The following is a 15,000-nucleotide window of genomic DNA, read 5'->3' on the forward strand; positions in this document are numbered from 1 at the left end:
CCAGAATAAAATAGCCAATAAAATAGCCAATAAAATAGCCAATAAAATAGCCAATAAAATAGCCAATAAAATAGCCAATAAAATAGCCAATAAAATAGCCAATAAAATAGCCAGAATAAAATAGCCAATAAAATAGCCAGAATAAAATAGCCAATAAAATAGCCAATAAAATAGCCATAACAAAATAGCCAGAATAAAATAGCCAATAAAATAGCCAGAATAAAATAGCCATAACAAAATAGCCAGAATAAAATAGCCAATAAAATAGCCAGAATAAAATAGCCATAACAAAATAGCCAGAATAAAATAGCCAATAAAATAGCCAGAATAAAATAGCCAATAAAATAGCCAGAATAAAATAGCCAATAAAGGAGAAAATAAAATAGGAAATAAAATAGCAGATAAAATAGCCAGAATAAAATAGCAAATAAAGTAGAGAATAAAATACCAAATAAAATAGCCAATAAAATAGCCAATAAAATAGCCAGAATAAAATCAATAAAATAGCCAATAAAATAGCCAGAATAAAATCAATAAAATAGCCAATAAAACAGCCAATAAAATAGCCAGAATAAAATCAATAAAACAGCCAATAAAATAGCCAGAATAAAATCAATAAAATAGCCAATAAAATAGCCAGAATAAAATCAATAAAATAGCAATAATATCAGCTGCTCTGCCCTCCCTCCTTCACCCCTTCACTACCATGGCCTTTGTTGCATCGTCACTCCCTCAGCTGAAGAAAATCGTCTTGTGTCAGCTGGAATAAAAAAATCGTCCGGAGGGGGTTAAGGGGCACTGATCCTCACCCCTCCACCAAGTTTGTTTTCTCGTAAAATCGGATCAAGCGCCTGAAGGAAAGGTTTAAGGTCTTCATGACGATTTTTGCCATTACACGCCTGCTAGTTTCAGACGATTTCCACAGGCTAGGAGAGGCTGACTGAACTGAGGGATTGACTGCCTTGTGATCCCCTCCCTGACGTACGGAGGTGAAACGTGGACCCCTGTGAATGGACGCAGGGCGGGCGTTAGTGGAAATGAGCTGAGAGAGAGAGAGAGACAGACAGACAGACAGACAGAGACACAGACAGACAGACAGACAGAGACACAGACAGATAGACAGACAGAGACACAGACACAGACACAGACAGACAGACAGACAAACAGAGAGAGAGACAGCCAGACAGACAGACAAACAGAGAGAGAGAGACTTTTGCTTGCATACCACACTTTAAATAAATCACTGAAGAGAAGGCGTTGCGATACCCCTTCAGCTCGAGGACGCGTTTAGCATTTCATTCCTGCCACCTACAGACGATTTCCTTCAGCCATGGAAAGCGCTACACGGAGAGAGAGAGAGAGAGAGAGAGAGAGAGAGAGAGAGAGGGAGAGAGACAGAGACAGACAGACAGACAGACAGACAGACAGGCAGACGCGGAGGTAAAGGAGGGCTGTGGTGTTGATGTGGATGTGGTTCCAAGCGTAAAAGCAATACTCTGAGATGGTTTGGCCACGTGGGGAGGATGGGGAATGAGAGACTAACTAGAAGAGTGTATGTGAGTGAGGCGGAAGGGGGAGAGGAGGGGGAGGAGGAGGCCAAGGCTGAGATGCAGAGGTGAGGTGGAGAGGTGTATGAGAGAGGGAGGTGTGAGTTGGGGGGAGGGCAGGCAAATGGCAGGGGACAGGGCGACATGGAGGCGATCAGTTTGTGGCCACCCCTTACGGGACTAAGACGTCTGGCGATAGATAGATAAATGGATAGATAGATAGACAGATATGTGTGCCGATAGATGGATGGATGAAAAGATAGATAAACAGATAGATAGAGAAAGACAGACAGATAGGCAGACAGAAAGACAGACAAACAGATAGATAGATACTGTAGATAGACACCCCCGCTCCGGTTGGAAAAGCTCTTTATAAACTGAGGAAAATCGTCTGGAAGGAGCAAGAACAGAATAAGATATAAACCGTCGGAATGAAGGGTTGACAGACTGACCCTTTCCACTAAAAAAAATCGACTGGTTGCCCCATAAAATAAAAATCGTCTTAAGGGGTCTTTTTAAGCTTAAGAAAATCGTCTGAAGGTCCCCAAAATAATATAGAAATCGTCTTAAGGGGCCTTTTCTAAGCTTAAGAAAATCGTCTACAGGTCCCACAAATAATAATCGTCTTAAGGGGTCTTGTAAGCTTAAGAAATCGTCTGAAAGACCCAAAAATAATAAAAATCGTCTTGGGGTCTTCTGTAAGCTTAAGAAAATCGTCTGAAAGACCAAAAAATATGAAAATCGTCTTAAGGGCCTTTTATAGGCTTAAGAAAATCGTCTGAAGGGCCCAAAAGTATAAAAATCGTCTTCAGGGGTCTTTTGTAAGCTGAAGAAAATCGTCTGAAAGCCCCAAGAATTATATTTTTGTGAGGGTCTTATCTAAACCTTAAAAATCGTCTGACGGTTCCATAAATAATATATAAATCGTCTGAGGGGGATTTTGTCAGCTTAAGAAAATCGTCTATAAAAAGTTAAAATATACCGGTAAGAATCGTCTCCATTAAGCTTTTTCGTGGCTGAATAAAATCGTCTTGTAAGCAGGAAAAGACACCTACATACCCTCGCTGTGAAGGGGTTGACGGGGTTTGCTTTGACATAAATCGTCTGGCTGTCTCGACTACTATAAACGAAGAATTGCCAGCCTAGGAAAATCGTCTGCTAGATAGAAAAGCCGACTGATTGACAGGAAAAGGGTTAAGGCGTAAAAGAAGAGGAGGAAGAGGAGGAGGAGGAGGAGGAGAATAGGAAGAAGTAGAAGAGGAAGAGGAGGAGGAGGAGGAGAAGAAGAAGAGAAGACGAGGAAGAGGAGAAGACAGAGGAGGAGGAGAAGAAGAAGAAAGAGGAGAGGAAGAAAGAAGAAGAAGGAGGAGAAGAAGAAGAAGAAGAAGAAGAAGAAAGGGGGTTAGCATGTCCAGGTGTCAGGTACAAGAACCGGTCAGACTCTGGGACAAAGGTCGTTCATCCATTGTCCCTGGGCAGTTTGAGTCATCTTCTCGTCTTCTTCTTCTTCTTCTTCTTCTTCTTCTTCTTCTTCTCCTTCTCCTCCTCCTCCTCCTTCTCCTTCTTCTTCTTCTTCTTCTTATTATTATTATTATTATTATTATTATTATTATTTCTTATTTCTCTTTTCTTCTGCATCTTCTGCTTCCTCTTCTTCTTCTTCTCTCCTCCTCCTCCACTATCTTCCTTCATCTTCTCGTTTTCTTTTCTTCATTTTCTTCCTGTTTACCGATTTGCCATGATACCCGCCGGCGCATCGTAAAAACACCCCCTCCAATACCAGTACACCAGTCCGGTATGAGACAGCCCTGGCATGTATTCAGTATGGACGGTGGGGAGGGAGGGGGAGGCCGAGGATGAGGTGGAGGGATGGAGCGGAGAGGTATATCAGAGAGGGAGTGAAAGGTGCGGAGGAGGGCAGAGAAATGGTAGGGGACAGGGCGACATGGAGGAGATTTGTTTGTGGCCACCCCTTACTGGATTAAGGCGTCTGGCTGTAGATAGATAGATAGATATTTTCAGCTGTAGCCCTGGGTCTGTAGGAGGCTCCCTAGCACCTCTTCCTTAGCGATTTGTTTTTGTATATGGCTAGTTAATAATAATAATAATAATAATAATAATAATAAAAGGTAATACTAATAAAAACTATAATAATAATAATAATAATGATAATAATAATAATAATAATAATAATAATAATAATGGTAATAATAAAAACTATAATAATAATAATAATGGTAATAATAATAACTATAAAAATAATAATAATAATAATAATAATAATAATAGTAATAATAACAATAATAATAATAATAATAATAATAACTATAATAATAATAATAATAATAATAATAATAATAATAATAATAATAATACGGTATTTATGCAGAGTATGGCGGTAGGGGAAGGCTGTATGCAACACAGAACTGGAGTGTAAGGTGTAAGAAGCAAAAATAAATCGCTCAGGAAAAGGCGTGAGGAGAACCCGGGTCCAAATCGCTCTCGGTCGTCATTTAAGAGCCTTATTCAAATGTAACTTTCATATTTACGAATGCATAGTGGTTTATTTTTTTCCTAGGCTTGTGTTTCTTATGGTAATTCTAATGAGCGGTTTATCCTGCGCTTAAAGAGAGAGAGAGAGAGAGAGAGAGAGAGAGAAAGTCGATAGTCAGATGTGAATAATTGATAGATAGATAGATAGATAAACAGCTAGATAGATAAAAAATAGATACAAATAGATAAAAAAAGTTAAATATATAGATAAATGGATAGGCAGATAGATAGATACAAAAATATATACATTAATAGATAAAAATAGATAGATAGATAGATAGGCAGATAGATAAACGGATAGATACGTGGATAGATAGATAGATAGATAGATAGATAAAATTGAAATCACACAAGGAACGAAAGGGAGGTGATCGAAGAATGTCATTATCTATTTATCCGATAGTGGCTATCTTGGCTATCTATCTATCGACCATCTTGACTATCTACTACGGAGGGGAGAGGGGGGTGACGTCACAGGACCATAAAAATAAAAATAATAAGAATAATGATAGTAATAATAATAATAATGATAATAATAATAATAATAATAATGATAATAATAATAAGAAGAAGAATAATGATGATGATGATAATAATAACAATAATAATAAGAAGAAGAATAATGATAATAATAATAAGAAGAATAATGATAATAATAATAATAATAAGTGGAATTCTCTTGCCGATAAGACTGTCAGGCAAAATCCTTTCTCCTTTCTCATCCAGTTCCCTTTAAAATAAAAATAGGAACCTTGAACATCAACTCGACTGCTTCTGGTACTTATAGGGGTTGACTGAGGACTAGAAGGTCTGTCTTTCTGAGCCTCGTGTGGTTGATAGGTGGATGTGTACAGGTGTTTTTTTTTATAAGATTATTTACGTTCTCACCTTCATGTGTGCAGGGTCACTGATACAAGTGCTGGGGGACCGGCCGAGATCAGCCAAGAGTCGCCTGAGCCAGTTCAAGAGCGAGAAGGAGGCGGTGCGGCAGTGCTTCCTCTTCAGGTGAGCTGACTCTCTCTCTCTTTCTCTCTCTGGTTTCTCCTCAGGTGAGCTAATACCCTTCTCTCCATCTCTCTCTCTCTCTCTCTCTCTCTCTCTCTCTCTCAGGTGAGTTAATCTCCTCCTCACCCTTTCTCTCTCTCTCTCCAGAAACCCCTTCCCCCTACCTGTCTTTCTCTCTACTTCCTCTTCAGGTGAGCTAATCCTCTCCACACCCTCCTCTGTCTCTTTCTCTCTCTCAATCCTTAATCATATTCACTTGTAAGAGCAACAGTGTGAGCATGTTAACACCCTAAAATTATCACTGTTATCCTGTTTATTGATTTCACAGTCCCTTAATAGTCGTAGTAGTAACAGTAAGAACAGTAGTAGTAGTAATAGAGGTAGTAGTAGTAGTAACAGCAGCGTCACCAGATCCATCTCAACGTAAACCAGTGAATTCCAGATTAAACTTCCCCTTCTGCAATCGGCCATCCCGCCCTGGGGTGTGGGGAGGGAGTTAGGGGACATTTTTTGTTATAACTGGGCAGCAGATCCGAGCGGGTATATCAGTGCCACCACGTGAAGGCGTCCCTGTCCACCACCACCACCACCACCACCACCACAGTCCCATCAGCTGCACGGGCGGAAAATTATGCTTACGTTTGGACGCATTGATGTTTGAAAATAGTGTGCAGTGAGTCAGGCGCAAAGTGTATCTGTGGAAAGTCCAAGTAGGGCTGAAAATGTTGCATCAGTCGGTCTGTGGGCTTAGTGTTGCGTGTGTCCGTGTGTGGGGCTGGAAGTGTTGCGTCAGTCCTTGTGTGGGGCTGGAAGTGTTGCGTGTGTCCGTGTGTGGGGCTGGAAGTGTTGCGTGTGTCCGTGTGTGGGGCTGGAAGTGTCGCCTGTGTCCGTGTGTGGGGCTGGAAGTGTTGCGTCAGTCCGTGTGTGGGGCTGGAAGTGTTGCGTCAGTCCGTGTGTGGGGCTGGAAGTGTTGCGTGTGTCCGTGTGTGGGGCTGGAAGTGTTGCGTGTGTCCGTGTGTGGGGCTGGAAGTGTTGCGTGTGTCCGTGTGTGGGGCTGGGAGTGTTGCGTGTGTCCGTGTGTGGGGCTGGAAGTGTTGCGTCAGTCGGTGTGTGGGGCTGGAAGTGTTGCGTGTGTCCGTGTGTGGGGCTGGAAGTGTTGCGTCAGTCCGTGTGTGGGGCTGGAAGTGTTGCGTCAGTCCGTGTGTGGGGCTGGAAGTGTTGCGTCAGTCCGTGTGTGGGGCTGGAAGTGTTGCGTGTGTCCGTGTGTGGGGCTGGAAGTGTTGCGTGTGTCCGTGTGTGGGGCTGGAAGTGTTGCGTGTATCCGTCTGTGGGTTCCTTCCTTACCTTCTTTCCCTCCTGCAGCAACCACATGATCCTGGCGACACGCACCTCCGGCGGGAAACTCCACCTGGTGCAGGGGGTGGGTAAAGTGCCCCTCATTGACGCCACGCTCATAGAAGACCCCAATGACGTGATGGTTCAGGAAGATGACGTTGGTAAGGCATGGAGCTTTTATTTATTGATTTATTGGTTTATTTATCCATTTATTTACTTACTGAGAGGACAAGAACTTAAAAAAAAAATCATATTATGCCTTAGAGATCGTTGTCTTGTTATAAGGTACAAAACTGTCTTCTTATTCTTTAACTTGGCCTAAAATTGCCATCTCTCCGCCTTGAGTACTGAGTTATAGCTGATTACCAGGATGATGCTAGTCATGAAGAAGTGCTATGGCAAGGATGTAGAGCCACGGTACTGTCTTACTCTGAGCTGCGTGAAATGAGCTGCGAAAGGACGAAAATCTGGGCCAAGTTAAAGTGAAAAGAGGACAGTAAGCCTCTCTGTTCTTATTTTATTTAGCTTTTGGTGTTGTTGCAACCCGTGGTGCTAATTTAGGTCAAGGTGGGTTAAGCTGGGTCAAGCTGTGTTAGGTCAGACCAGGCTGTGTTAAGTTACAAGCTCGTGTGTTAAGATCTCAAACTCCTTCAGGCTGAGAACGTGATTTCTGGTTCACCTTTTTTACTCCTAGACGATTTTACTCAGCTCTGGGGAAGGCGTCTTGGGGGGGGGGTTAATGGAGGCTCTTTCTAACCCCTCTAGTTCCAAATGACCCTCCACAGCTGAGGAAAATCGTCTGGATGTAGAGAAAAAAGACTAAAAGCTAACAGTCCTCCTCTTCTGTTATTTTTTATTTTTTTTTAAGAATGTCAGCCGCGATGGGAACAGATTAACTTCTTTCCTTAAATAATTACAAAATGCTAATATCCCCCTTTACAGGTTAAATATAATAAGGCAAGTGTAATTAACTGGTACTCCTGTTAACTCATAAATAGATAACAGTAGATAGATGTATTATGTATGTTATAAATCTGTATATTAGTGGGATGCAGTCAGGTGGTGATAAAATAAATGCTGCTTATATATGTATTTACTGTAGTGTTTAGTTACTCACTTTATGTAACTGTATTGTGTATATTATAAATGTGTACATGACTTAATAATAATAATAATAATAATAATAATAATAATAATAATAGTGGTAAATGGATGTATATGGACTGTCACTGAATTTACTGATCAAAACATAAATAACTAAAGTAACTGTTGAAAAGGAATTACAGTACAGTGTAATTAATATGTTAAGGTGTTCCAAGTATTCCTTCTAACGTTATATCTTTGTGTGTGTGTGTGTGTGTGTGTGTGACAACCCATTCCCAAACCCATATTCCCACCTGCGTTGTGACTGATTCTTCTGTGTGTGTGTGTGTGTGTGTGTGTGTGTGTGCGGAATCAGCTGCGGAGTCTGCGTCTGTGTGTTCGCTGTCATCGCAGAGCAGCGCGCACAGCGACTCCTCAGCGGCCACCAGCAGCGGGTCGGGCCACCAAAAGAACTTCGCTGTGGAGCAGGCCAACCTTGACTTCAAGATCGTGGTGGAGCAGAAATGTGGAAACTCTGTCACGCTCCACCTCGTAGCGCCCACCATGCAGGAGAAGCAGGCGTGGATCAGCGATATTAGCCAGGTAAATACACAGACCACACAGCCTTTCAGGTGCGTGGGTCGCTAGGTGGATTGACATGATGATCGTGATCTGAAAGAATAACTCAATCACCCTCAACCTTACTGCGTCCTCCATGCCAGAAAGACAGGCAAGGATCAGTGATATTAGCCTGGTAAATATACAAACCACGCAGAATTTACAGTGCAAGGGTCACTAGGTGGAAGAAGGGGTGGATGAATAGACGTGAGGATCGTGGTGGAGCAGAATTGTGGAAACCCGATCATAGTCCACCTTGCTGCGTCTTCCATGCCAGAAAAACAGGCGAGGATCAGCGATATTAGGTATTTACGTAGCTCTTACCGTCTCTTGCAATAGTTTTAAGATTACCACATACGAAAGCTTATTAAAGTATGTTAAAGTGATGATGATGATGAGGAGGAGGAGGATATTTGGCATGGGAAATGTCTCCCTTCCTACTAATGTCAGGATGATGATGATGATCATGATAGAGTGCATAATAATGATAGTAGTAAAAATAACAGTGGAAATAACTAATAATAATAATAATATGATGATGATGATGATGATAATGATTCTACGAATGATGGGTAATGTCAATAAAAATGATGACGTTAACGGTGTTGATGATAGTAGTAATATAAATGGTAGTGATAATAATAATGATGATGATGACGATGATGTATGCTAACTACTCCCCCCCCCCTTCTCGTTGGTACAGTGCCTGGACAACGTACACTTCAACAACCTCTTCCGCAGTTCCATGTCAGACACGTCCTCGATCACCATGCCCCACTTCATCAAGAACGACCCTAAGTTGTTCAAGGACGACGTGGACATCCGCTTTTCCCGGACACTCAACTCCTGCAAGGCTAGTGTCCGTCCGGTTTTGTCCCTTTCTGGCCATATCTCTGTTTCCTGGCCATATCTCTCTGTTTTCTGGCCACGTCTCTGTTTTCTGGCCACATCTCTGGTTTCTGGCCACGTCTCTGTTTCCTGGCCACGTCTCTGTTTTCTGGCCACATCTCTGGTTTCTGGCCACAGCTCTCTGTTTTCTGGCCACTTCTCTCTGTTTCTGTCTGTTTTGTCTGTGTCTGGCCATCTCTCTCTCTCTCTCTCTCTCTCTCTCTCTCTCCCGTTCCCCTTGCCGTTCCTTATGTGTTTCTTTCCTCACGTTCATCCGATCCATGTTTCCTTACTTTTCTTCGCCTCTGTCGTTCATTCGCCGTTCGTCTCCCTCTCTCCTCACGTTCTGCCGCTTCCCATACCCCTTCCAGTGTGTCCCTGCCTCTCTCATGACGTTCCTTTGCCGTTCCGTGTATGCCCCTGCCGTTCATTTACCGTTCCCTGCATCCTTGATTCTTTCCTCACGTTCCCCTGTTTTCCTTACCGTTTCATTTGTGTCCCTCCCGTTCATTTACCGTTCCTGATCCGTTCTTCCCCCCCCTCTTGTTACGTTCCTCCGTTCCTCTTCAGCCCCCTCCTCCCCTCCTTACGTTCCCCCCGTTCCTCTATCGTTCCCTTCCCTCTCCTCACGTTCCAATGTTCCTCTACTGTTCCCTTGCCTCTTCTTACGTTCCCTTGTTCCCCTACCGTTCCCTCCTGTTCCCTACCGTCCCTTCCCTCTCCTTACGTTCCACTGTCCCCTACCGTTCCCTCCTGTTCTTCTACCGTTCCCTCCCCCTCTCCTTACGATCCCCTGTTCCCCTACCGTTCTCTCCTGTTCCTTTATCGTTCCCTCATCCTCTCCTTACATTCCACTGTTCCCCTACCGTTCCCTCCTCTTCCCTACCGTTCCATCCTCCTCTCCTTACGTTCCCCTGTTCCCCTACCGCTCCCCTTTGTTCCTCTACCGCTCCCCCCTGTTCCTTACCGTTCCCTCACCCTCTCCTTACGTTCCCCTGTTCCCCTACCGTTCCCTCACGTCGCCCTGCCGTTCCCCTGTTCCCCTACCATTCCCCCCCCTGTTCCCCACCATTCCTTCACCCTCTCCTTATGTTCCCCTGTTCCTCTACCGTTCCCTCCCCCCCTCCTTACGTTCCCCTGTTCCCCTACCGTTCCCCCCCCCGTTTCTCTACCGTTTCCTCCCCTCTCCATACGTTGTGTTCCTCACCGTTCCCTCCTCACGTTCCCCTGCCGTTCCCTTCCCCTCTCCTTACGTTCCCCTGCTCCCCTACCATTCCCCCTTGTTCCCTATCGTTCCCTGCCCCTCTCCTTACGTTCCCCTGTTCCTCTACCGTTCCCTACCCTCTCCATACGTTGTGCTTCTCACCGTTCCCTCCTTACGTTCCCCTGCCGTTCCCCAGGTGCCCCACATCAGGTACGCCACGCCCGAACGGCTCCTGGAGCGGCTGACGGACCTGCGCTTCCTCTCCATCGACTTCCTCAACACCTTCCTCCTCACCTATCGGGTCTTCACCGACGGGATATCTGTCCTGGAGGCGCTGAAGAGGGTGTATTACAACCCCGACGTAAGCGACCAGGTGGCTGACTCGCGGGACTCGTCGGTGGAAAGGTGGGCAATTAGCAGGTGAAAAGGTGGACAATAGGAGGTGGACAGGTGGGCGGAGGTGGAAACGTGGGCAATAGCAAGTGGAAAGGTGGGCAATAGGAGGTGGAAAAGTGGGCAATTTGGAGGTGGAAAGGTGGACAATTAGGGGGTGGACAGGTGGGCAATAGAAAGTGGAAAGGTGGGCAATAGGAGGTGGAAAAGTGGGCAATTAGGAGGTGGAAAGGTGGACAATTAGGGGGTGGACAGGTGGGCAATTAGGGGGTGGACAGGTGGGCAATTAGGGGGTGGACAGGTGGGCAATTAGGGGGTGGACAGGTGGGCAATAGGAGGTGGACAGGTGGGCAATTAGGGGGTGGACAGGTGGGCAATTAGGGGGTGGACAGGTGGGCAATTAGCAGGTGGAATGGTGGGCAATAGGAGGTGGACAGGTGGGCAATAGAAAGTGGAAAGATGGGCAATAGGAGGTGGAAAAGTGGGCAATTAGCAGGTGAAAAGTTGGACAATTAGCAGGTGGAAAAGTGGGCAATAGGAGGTGGAAAGGTGGGCAATTAGAGGGTGGACAGGTGGGCAATAGGAGGTGGAAAGGTGGGCAATAAGGGGTGGATTTCACATACTTCCACATCCTTCCACTCCATCACATACCCCACATCCTTCCACTCCCTAACATACTCCACATCCTTCCACTCCCTCACATACTCCACATCCTTCCACTCCATCACATACCCCACATCCTTCCACTCCCAAACATACTCCACATCCTTCCACTCCATCACATACTCCACATCCTTCCACTCCCTAACATACTCCACATCCTTCCACTCCCTAACATACTCCACATCCTTCCACTCCCTAACATACCCCACATCCTTCCACTCCCTAACATACTCCACATCCTTCCACTCCCTCACATCCCCCACATCCTTCCACTCCCTAACATACTCCACATCCTTCCACTCCCTCACATACTCCACATCCTTCCACTCCCTCACATACCCCACATCCTTCCACTCCCTCACATACCCCACATCCTTCCACTCCCCCACATACCCCACATCCTTCCACTCCCTAACATACTCCACATCCTTCCACTCCCTCACATACCCCACATCCTTCCACTCCCTAACATACTCCACATCCTTCCACTCCCCCACATACCCCACATCCTTCCACTCCCTCACATACTCCACATCCTTCCACTCCCTAACATACCCCACATCCTTCCACTCCCTCACATACCCCACATCCTTCCACTCCCTAACATACTCCACATCCTTCCACTCCCTAACATACTCCACATCCTTCCACTCCCCCACATACCCCACATCCTTCCACTCCCTCACATACTCCACATCCTTCTACTCCATCACATATTCCACATTCACTCCATCACATACTCCACTTCTCCCTCACATACTGCATATATGTGACTTTGGAGACGTGACACCTTTTCCTAAGCGATTTTCTCTGCACCTAACACCTCAATATCCTCTTTTACATTACTGAATCCGAATTATCCGTATTCTTAACTGACTTGGGAAGTACCGTAACACCTTTTCTTTGGCGATTTATTTTGCCTATTACACCCCTTTGTTCTCCTGTGCGTTGCTCTGTCGGTTCTAAACATAACAAAGAAGAGACTATCACGGTGTTAAAGGCAAAATAAATCGCTCAGAGAAACGTGTTTAGAACCCAACAGTGTCACACAATACGTTCCTTCTGCGCCTTCTGCTGATGTGTGGTGCCCTTCCGCGCCTTCTGTTGATGTGTGGTGTCCTCCTGCGCCTTCTACTGATGTGTGGTGTCCTTCTGCGCCTTCTGCTGATGTGTGGTGTCCTGCGCCTTCTGCTGATGTGTGGTGTCCTGCGCCTTCTGCTGATGTGTGGTGTCCTGCGCCTTCTGCTGATGTGTGGTGTCCTTCTGCGCCTTCTGCTGATGTGTGGTGCCCTTTTGCTCTTTCTGTTGGTGTGTCCTGCGCCTTCTGCTGATGTGTGGTGTCCTTCTGCGCCCTCTGCTGATGTGTGGTGTCCTTCTGCGCCCTCTACTGATGTGTGGTGTCCCCCGGCAGGTCCCCAGAGGTGCTGTCATCGCCTCCCCCTGACCTGGACACCGACCGCTACTCCCCCCGCAGGATATCCACCTTCAGCACCTTCTCAGCAGGTATCGTGGCCCTTGTTCTGCCCTCACCCACATCCCCTAATCCCTAATCCCTAATCCCTAATCCTTTAATCCCTAACCCCTAACTCCCTAATCCCTAAGTCCCTAACTCCCTAATCCCTAACTCCCTAATCCCCAATCCCTAACTCCCTAACTCCCTAATCCCTAACTCCCTAATACCTAACTCCCTAATCCCTAACTCCCGAATCTATAATTCCTAACTCCCTAATCCCTAATTCCCCTAATCCCTAATTCCCAAACTCCCTGACTCCCTAATCCCTAATGACTGCCTAATCCCTAATTCCTAAATCCCTAATCCCTATTTCCCTAATCCCTAAATCCCTAATCCCTATTTCCCTAACCCCTAATCCCTAACTCCCTAATCCCTAATCCAGCTGAATATTGTAACCTGTTCTCACCTGACGTAAATCTCTAAGTTCTCTCTGCTCAGGTGAAGGCCAGGTGTAGTCAGGATGGAGGGCTGACCTGACACTACTCCTTTCACCTTAACTTGGCTCAGATTTTTTTTGTTTAACTTTTTTGTAGCCTATTTCACGTTGCTCAGTGACAGAATAAGACTATGCTGTGGTTCTTCCTCCTCTTCGTAGCACTTCTTCGTGACTAGCAGCATAATCTGGTGTTAGTCTGTTGTTACGGTGGAGTACTCAAGGTGAAAAGATGGAAGTTTTTGGCCAAGGTAGGGCAAAGAGGGTATTAGTAACCAAGGAGACTCATTCCCACCTCATACCTGGTTGGAGGGACACAAGTCAAGAGTGAGAGCGGTGGAAATGAGTTCTTTGAGCCTGTGGAGTCACATGGAGAGACAGACTGACAAATGAGGATGTGAAGGAGCGTTGTGGTCTGGATGTGATAGGAAGCGTTAGGAGAAACATACTGAGGTGGTTTGGCCACGTGGAGAGAATGGAGAGTGAGAGACTAACGAGGAGAGTGCATGTGAGTGAGGTGGTGGGGGGGAGAGGGAGGGGGAGGCCAAGGATGAGATGGAGGGATGGAGTGGCGAGGTAAATGAGAGAGAGGGGGGTGTGAGCTGGGAGCAGGGTAGTGACATGGCGGGGGACTGGGCGGCATGGAGGCGATTTGTTTGTGGCCACCCCTTACGGGATTAAGGAGTCTGGCAATAGATAGATAGACCCTCAGGTGAAAGTAAACAGCCTGTAGGTGACCAATAGATGTAGAGAGGAGAAAATGACGGATGGTGAAAGACTGGAACTGGTGAGAGGTAGAGTCGGGATTCCAGGGGCTTGAATGGTGAGTGGATGAAAGTGCGGCTCATCTAATTGGCCATGTTGTTGAATATTTTTTTTTCCTATCTTTCCCCCATAGATGCAGTTGGTGGGAAAATGGGTCAGGATGATGACGATGATGATGATGATTATATTTTTCTATTATCACCTCATCATATGTCATTCTTTCTCATCATCTTGTCATATACATACATCTTCCCTTCCTTCACCTCCTCTCTTCCTTTCTTCCCTCCCTTCCTTTCATTTCCATTCCCTTCCCTTCTCTTCTCTCCTCTCTCCACCTCTCCCTTCCTCTTTACCTTCCTCTGCACTTCTCTCCTCTCCTCTTCTCCGTTCTTCCTTCGTCTTAACTCCTCCCTTCGCTTCCCCTCCCTTTCCTTCCCTTTCTCCTCACCTCCACTCTTCTCTAACCTTCTCTTCCCCCTTCCCTTCCTTTTCCTTCCTTTACCTTTCCTTCCCTTTCCCCTTTCTCCTCACCTCCACTCTTCTCTAACCCTTTCTCCTCCCTTCCCCTCCCTTTCCTCTTCTCCTCACCTCCACTCTAACCCTTTCTCCTCCCTTCCCCTCCCTTTCCTCCCTCCCTTCTCCCTCCCCCAGGATTCGAGGTGGACCAGCCAAGGGAGAGTTGCTGGACCTTAGACTGCCACACTGTTGCCAAGGCCTCAGGCAACCAGCACTGGAGGTGGTCCTATAGACGATGTGAGTCGACACAGCCATCAAGCCGTGCCCTGGGCTGTTTATCTGGCTGTCTGTGGCTGTCTGTTACTCTCTCTGTGGCTGTCTGTTACTCTCTCTGTGGCTTTCTGTTACTCTATCTGTCTACGGGTTTCTGTGTGGCTGTGTATCTCGCTTCCTGTTCCTCCGCCTGTGTGTGTAGTTGTGTGTTTGTGCGTCTCTTGGTTTTCTGTTGCTGCCTGTCTGTGTAGTTGTCTGTCTGTCTGTGTCT

At 45.9% G+C, this 15,000-nt stretch overlaps 1 protein-coding gene across 1 annotated transcript in view; it reads left to right on the top strand.

The window, feature by feature from the left end:
* LOC145417440 (ras-specific guanine nucleotide-releasing factor 2-like) overlaps positions 1-15,000 on the top strand; it is an 89,237-nt gene that overhangs the window by 57,630 nt on the left and 16,607 nt on the right. The window contains exons 10-16 of the mRNA XM_080286126.1: positions 5,003-5,105; positions 6,468-6,597; positions 7,908-8,126; positions 8,845-8,994; positions 10,430-10,638; positions 12,701-12,792; positions 14,652-14,753. Coding sequence (XP_080142252.1) covers positions 5,003-5,105; positions 6,468-6,597; positions 7,908-8,126; positions 8,845-8,994; positions 10,430-10,638; positions 12,701-12,792; positions 14,652-14,753 — 1,005 coding nt within the window. The remainder of the gene's footprint in view (positions 1-5,002; positions 5,106-6,467; positions 6,598-7,907; positions 8,127-8,844; positions 8,995-10,429; positions 10,639-12,700; positions 12,793-14,651; positions 14,754-15,000) is intronic.

This window comes from Coenobita brevimanus, chromosome 110, assembly GCF_032717465.1.
Source record: "Coenobita brevimanus isolate Jiangsu-jjx chromosome 110, ASM3271746v2, whole genome shotgun sequence".
Taxonomy (NCBI): Eukaryota; Metazoa; Arthropoda; class Malacostraca; order Decapoda; family Coenobitidae; genus Coenobita; species Coenobita brevimanus.